The 7,287-nt window shown below is 50.4% G+C and overlaps 1 protein-coding gene across 1 annotated transcript in view; it reads left to right on the forward strand.

Moving 5' to 3' along the window:
• Positions 1-7,287, forward strand: part of MAP3K4 (mitogen-activated protein kinase kinase kinase 4) — a 206,409-nt gene that overhangs the window by 156,991 nt on the left and 42,131 nt on the right. The window contains 4 exon segments of the mRNA XM_006868489.1: positions 3,032-3,223; positions 5,149-5,219; positions 6,149-6,265; positions 7,043-7,202. Coding sequence (XP_006868551.1) covers positions 3,032-3,223; positions 5,149-5,219; positions 6,149-6,265; positions 7,043-7,202 — 540 coding nt within the window.

Here is a 7,287-nt window from a genome sequence, read left to right on the forward strand (position 1 = left end):
GGTTAATCTTACAGTCCAGAAACAGAGGACCCTAGGACCATGAAGGGAGAAGAGCACAAGCAGAATGCGGGACCTTATCTAGAGAAGCAGCGATGGCAGAGACAGAGGTAGAGATGGGGTCATGGAGACTGAGAGTGGCTGAGGACTCTAGATTCATGGGAAAAGAGGGACTAAGAGCCGGTGTCCAGGAGGTAGATTTGCATAGTATGCCCTTTGGAGGTGTAAATTATTATGTATGACTGAGTGGTTTTGTTTTTGTTTTTTTAAAAAAAAGCTAAAGTGGATAGAGAGAAGTACTGGTAACTGATGGTACATGGAGGGGATGATAATCATTGTGATGGAACAAGGTGTATGATTTGTTGAATGTAAAACTGATGATATACCCTGTAAACTTTCACTTGATCCACAGTAAAAACCTTTTAAAAAAAAAAAAAAAATCTGCTAAACTAGGGTCTTTAAAGTGTTGAAGAGCAAAGATGTCAGTTTGAGGACTAAGGTGCACCTGACTCAAGCCATGGTATTTTCAGTAACCTCATATGCATGGGAAAGCTGGGCAGTGAATATGGAAGATTGTAGAGGAATTGATGCCTTTCAGTTATGGTGTTGGAGGAGAATATTGAAAGTGCTGTGGACTCCTGGAGGAACAAACAGATCTGTGTGGGACAAGTGCCAGCAGTATGCTGTTTAGAAGCCAGACTGGCTGGACTTGGTCTTTCATACTTCGGACCCGTTATCAAAAGGGCTCAGTCCCTGCCAAAAGACATCATTCTTTCTAAAGTGGAGGGTCGGCGAAAAAGAGAAAGACCCCCAACGAGATGGGTTGGCACAGTGGCAGCAGCAACGGGCTCAAGCGTAGCAGTTGTGAGATGGTACAGGATTTGGCCGTGTTTCATTCTGTTGTGCATAAAGTCTATGAATCAGAACTGACTGGACAGCACCTAACACCACCAACAAAGGGACTGCCAGCAAAAGGAACTTGGAACCAGTGCAGGCTGACTGATCCTTAGAAGGGAGGATGACAAGACTTCAGCCCAGGTACTTTGGATATGTTGTCAAAAGGAACCAGTCCTTGGAGAAGGACATCATGCTGGGTAAAGTAGAGGGTCAGTGGAAAAGAGGAGCAAGATGGGCTGCCACACTTGGCTCAGACACAGCAGTGATTGTGTAGATGGTGTAGGGCCAGACCGTGTTTTGTTGTGTTGGACTTCGTGTCTTTACAAGTTAGAATTGACTTGGTGGCACCTAACAATCACAGCTTTGTCTAAAATCACAGAAACCATCTCAAACTCTAGAGCAAGAACAAAAGAAACAAAAGTCGACCACGTCTGTGACTAGATATGTGTGCAGGGTCTGGGCTGTGGGGTCTTTCTAGACTAGATGTGTGTGGAAGGTCTATGTTGGGGGTCCTTTCTAGACTTGAGCCTGGACAAGTGAGAACATGATCTCTTTAGTAGCTCACGTGTCTCGAGTCGTTCTATAGGGACACCAGGTCTCTGCGAAGCTCTTAGAACAAACACTCATGGCCCCGTACATGTGGAATCACTTGGGACTGTGTTCAATGGGGACACTTAGTTTATCCTGGCCTGTTAAAGACCAAGTAGTCCTGAGAAATTCATACAGTTTAAAACAAAACAAAGAAACAAAACCTTTCCCAGAAACATTTGACAGCTTGGCTTCACAGTTGTTCACATCTGTGTCGTGGAAGGTAGGCTTGGTGTCGTGTGACCAGGTACGGAGAACAAACAGTACCCGGTGATATGATAGGAAATGTTTGTGATTAAAAACCTGAAATTAGAGCATGGTGTATATGTGGAATTGCCCTTCTTAATAGTCATCCCAGCCATCGAGGCTCTCTGTCCATCAGAAAATGCAGCATTTCAGGAGCTCATTAGGACCCGGGCTGCTGAGTTCTACAATAGACATGCCCAGAGTGAAACTTTTAAAGTTCTTGGTTATAACCTATCATGGAGCTCTCAAATCAATGAGACAAAGACAAGTATAGAATCAGAATCATGTCTAGTAAGTGTAATGTTTTGTGACACTTTTGCTTTAGATATGTAAATTTGTGTCTATAAACCTGTTTCTTACTGTAGGTTCTGATAAAAATAATAAGGTAGAGAAATAGAGCTATGAAGTCTGATGGGAAAATAAGGAATACTGGTAGCCACAGGTGGACGTTGTTGCGTGTTCGTGCAAGCCAGGCAGCCCTGGGTATCTCTCCTACGTTGTCCCACCACGTGCGCTGCAGAGCTCCGACTGCTTCATGTCCCTGACCAGGAATTGGGTGTCTAGACGTGAACTCACCTGCAGTGGAGCCTGACTCTGCTCCTCACAGGGAAGAAAGTATTCATCCCCTTCTCATCCTCCATGGCCTCTGTCAAGCTGCAACAAGGAGGATGTCTGCTGCCCACAGACAATTGTGGAGAGAGGCTGAGGCTCTCCACGAGTCTCGGTGTGGCAGATGGAGAGTGAGCAGCAGGAAACACGGAGCATCCCTTGCTCTGCAGGCCGGACGACAGTCCCACAAGGGCATTGATTTGGGCTCACAGGTTATGGAGAACCCTGAACTGGAATGGTGAGGGGAAGTAGGTCTTAGGAAGAGAGTGGGCTGGAGAGAGTGGAGGCAGGTCAGTGCACCCCGCCAGTCTTGGGCTGGGAGATCAGTGCTCCTGTCTGACCATACTCTGTGTGTGTGGTCGTGTTGAGTCGGTTCTGACCCATAGCAACCCTCTAGAGGGTTTCCAAGGAGCAACTGGTGAGCCTGAACCGCCAACTTTGTAGTTCAAACTGACTTTGCAGTCTAGCGCATTAACCCACAGTGTCACACCAGGACTCCTGTGTGTTGTGTAGTGTGTGGTATACTGTACAGTTAGGGCACTGTGATGGGCTTTAAGTCACCTGCTGTGCATCAGACTAGATGCATCAGGGATCTTATTAGCATGGATTCTTAACGCCTGCTGCTCTGCTTGTATTACTGGAAATGAACTTGATAGTGGTGATGGGGCTAATGACTTTGCACTTCCCGCTGCAGATACCACTTCTAAGCAGGGACCCATTGAAGCCATTCAGAAGTCAGTTCGACTGTTTGAAGAAAAGAGGTATCGTGAAATGAGGAGAAAGAATATCATTGGCCAAGTGTGTGATACCCCAAAGTCCTACGATAATGTTATGCACGTTGGTTTGAGGAAGGTCACCTTCAAATGGCAGCGAGGAAACAAAATCGGTAAGGAAATGGCAGACCTGAAGCAGAGATGGTCAAATCCTGTATACCTGGCAAATATGAGATTGTTGTTGTTAAGTGCTGTCAACCCAGTTTTGACTCTTAGTGACCCCGTATAGGGTTTCTAAGGAGCGACTGGTGAGTTTGAACCACTGACCTTCAGATCAAACCAACCTTGAGGTTGAGTGCTTATCCTATAGTGTCACTCTTGTTGCAAACAATGTTATCTTTTTTCAGAGGGCTCTAGTTTGGGTTAACTTGTAAAATGTATTCTAAGAGCAATAAAAAGTGAGATTTGTCTAAGGGAGATGTGTAACTAGTTCACAAAGGTGCGTACTTTGGATCGACAGCTCTGGAGCATGGAGTGCTGCGGAATGCACTCCTTTCCCCACGAGAACACGCTTCCCAGAGAGGCAACTGCAGCGGTGACGGCAAAGCCTCCCAGCTGAACCGGCTTGTGAGAGAGCAGGCCTGTCTCCATCCCGTCTAAATGCTCTCACCTCGCCACACTGAGGCCTGATAGGCAAACTCAGCTGAAAGTAGGGCCCTGTAACCTCCAGAGGGTCATGGTCGGCCTCATCAGAGAGTGCAGGGGAACCCTGGAGACAGCCAAGTCCTGTCAGCATTGGGCTCCTTGTGGCTGCCCGTCTTCCTCAGGCAGTCTTTCCTCAGTGAAAAGTCCCCAAAACTTAGTGCTTGCCCAGTCTACCCACTCCTGGACAGGTAGGTGTGAGGCGCAGACTGACCCTGACACCACACCCACTTCACACACCCACACACTTCTCATCCACACACACTTCACACACTCCACACCACACACTTCATACGCACTCCACACCACATCCCACACCTCTCACCCACACACACACACCACACTACACCACAGACCTCTCACCCCCACACACTTCTCACCCCCACACACTTCACATACACACCACACACCTCTCACCCACACACACCACACCATACCACACACCACACTACACCACAGACCTCTCACCCCCACACACTTCACATCCACACCACAGACCTCTCACCCACACGCACTTCACACGACCACACACCTCTCACCCACACACACACACCACACTACACCACAGACCTCTCACCCACACACACTTCACACCCACACACACCACACCACACACTTCACACACACTTCACATACACACCGCATCACACACTTCTCACACATATACACCATGCCACAGCTCACACTGTTCACCCACACACTTCATGCACACCACACCACCACACACTTCACATACACTGCACATACATCACACACTACACCACACACACTGTCAGCCCTAACACCACACATATGCATGTGTACACACACACCCCGACCTCGGAGCCCAAGGACTCAGGTGCGCTGCTCACTACGCCCCTGCACCAAGGTCACTTGCCTTCTGTGTGAAGATATTTTCAGGTAAACTGTAGCAACACCAGGTGGTGCTGTGGTTTAGGTGTTGGACTGCTAACCACAAGGTCAACAGTTTAAACCCAGCAACCACCATGGGTGGAAAATGAGACTGTCTACTCCCATAAAGATTTATAGTTTCAGAAACCCTGTAAAGTCAGAGTGCAGTAACTGTAAGATAAGCACTGGACTGCAAGCCCCAAGGTCTTCAGTGAGCCCACCAGCTGCTCTAAGAGAGAATGAGGCTCTCTGCTCCCAACATTGGGACCCTATACAGGGCCGTTCTGAGTCAGAACTCACTCGACGTCATCCAGCGAGTCTGAATGGACTCGGTGTCAGTGGGTTGGGTTGAAAAGCTTGTCTGGGACTTGACTTGGCAGTAGTGTGTGTAACAAACATGACTGGAGCACATCCGTGCTCGTGATAGTGTTCCTGTGAGCTGATGGCACCTGCAGCACCCTACCCCCAGCAGTGACTGGAGCGACCTCTTGTGTCCTGTCCACAGGGGAAGGGCAGTACGGGAAGGTCTACACCTGCATCAGCGTCGACACTGGGGAACTGATGGCTATGAAGGAGGTAAGTCATCCTGCTGGCCCGTCCAGGAGGGCGGTTTGGGTTGAATCTGCTCTTGACATGACAGAGATTTGGTTAAGATGTGGGGATGGGTCCCATTCACCTCAGTGCGCCCAGCTGGCTTAGTGCTGAGCGGTCCAGGCTCGGTCCCACTTGTCAGCATGTGGGCAGACAGGACCTGCCAGGTGCATGTCAGGCAGCTACTGTGTGGGGACAAGCTGGTGGCACAGCAGGGGAAGTGCTGGGCTCCTAACCGCCAGGTCAGTGGTTTAAACTTAGCCGCCACTCTGCTTCCCTAGAGATGGCAGTCCTGGAGGCGCCCTGCGGCTGGTGCTCTGCCCTACAGCGTTACTGGGAGTGGGAAGCGACTAGAAGGCAGTGGGGTTTGTGCACTGTGAAAGATAAAGGGTTCGCTGCTCCTGTGAGGATGGTAGCACCAGGAACACAGGTGTTCTCACACAACACAGTTATGGTGTCTGCTTGCGAGGGGTAGACAGGAATGGAAGGACAAGGGCTGGGGGGGCAGAGCGTATCTGTAGAGAAGAGCAGGGCTGAGGCAGGGAGGCGGGCTGCTGTGGCCCCTGGGGAGCACCTGGTGGAGGAAGTGGAGCTAGCAACTCAGCACTGGGTCTCCCTCTGTGGTCCTCCTCTGGGCCCGCTGCAGGAAGGCTGCACACGTGTGAGGTAGAGTCACACCTTCTCTTGCCCAGAACCTAAATGTTTAATGCATCTGGTCCTTTCCTTTTGGGTTGGGAAAATGACTCTAGTCACAGTTGTCTCACCACTGTTCCTGTGGAACCCCACGGCACCGAGAACCTGGGAGTGCAGTCCCAAGCTCAGTGCACGATGGTGATGTCAGAATGGTCCGCCCTGGTACGTGGCCTGGTGCTCGAGTTTGGGCAGTACCAACAGTAATCAACCCTTCCCCACAGATTCGATTTCAGCCCAACGACCACAAAACCATCAAGGAAACGGCCGACGAGTTGAAAATCTTTGAAGGCATCAAGCATCCCAATCTAGTTCGCTATTTTGGTGTGGAGCTGCATAGAGTAAGCCCCCTGTGATCCTACTGCTGGGTGTGAGGGACCGGTGAGGGCAGACAGCAGAGTCCTGGTGGACATTCCAGGCCTTTTCATTACCCAGCTCTGTAACTGCCTGATTCTCAGGACATCTCCATGTGTTACGCCATTTCTGCCTACTCTGTGAAACTAGCGGAGTTCCTCCTGAAATGGAAGGTGTGGGCTGTAGCCATTATCTACGGAAAGCACTGCCAACCAGGAGTCTTCCCAGAGCTCCCTCACGCAGCCTCTGTCTGCCTGCCCCTCGCTTCTTGTTTTACTGAGGCACCATTGAGGAGTACGTGGATCTCTGTGAAATGAGAGACAGTGGGAACCGCACGGTCATCTCCCCCATTCTGTTTAGAAATAGTCACTTTGAGGGAAGCAAAGAACTGACGCCTCATGGTTGAAAGCCTGAGCTTCCAGGAGAAGTTTGCTGTTGATGTTTCTAACTATTTTTTACAAAAACCCTCCTGATTGAAAGGGTGCCTGCGTTTTCAGGGACAGTGCTGTTGCTCCTTTTCTGAGGTTGCGTGACAGACTGGGTTACCGAGGTGTCCCCTGTGGCCTGGCGGGGATTTCCTGTCCTGTCCTGCTGAGTAACCCAGGCAGAGCGGGAGGGCAGACATCACCATAGACAGACAGGAGCACGCAGTCTTCGTAGGAAAGAGGGTTCCTAGGGGCGTGGCCTGTGCCCTTTCCCTGGTTGTCACTCAGCATGTGTGGAAGGAAAGCAGTAAGCACGGCCATGTCTTGTTCCCCCCTCAGGAAGAGATGTACATCTTCATGGAATATTGTGACGAGGGCACACTGGAGGAGGTGTCGCGGCTGGGCCTTCAGGAGCACGTCATCCGCCTGTACTCCAAGCAGATCACCATAGCCATCAATGTGCTCCACGAGCACGGCATAGTTCACCGGGACATCAAAGGTAGCCAGCCCCAGGCCCACCCGGAGCGCTGGAGCTCGGGGCCATGGGAGCCCCTGCCTTCAAATGCCCTGTTACACAGAGCACA

Source organism: Chrysochloris asiatica, unplaced genomic scaffold (genome assembly GCF_000296735.1).
Source record: "Chrysochloris asiatica unplaced genomic scaffold, ChrAsi1.0 scaffold00117, whole genome shotgun sequence".
Lineage (NCBI taxonomy): Eukaryota > Metazoa > Chordata > Mammalia > Afrosoricida > Chrysochloridae > Chrysochloris > Chrysochloris asiatica.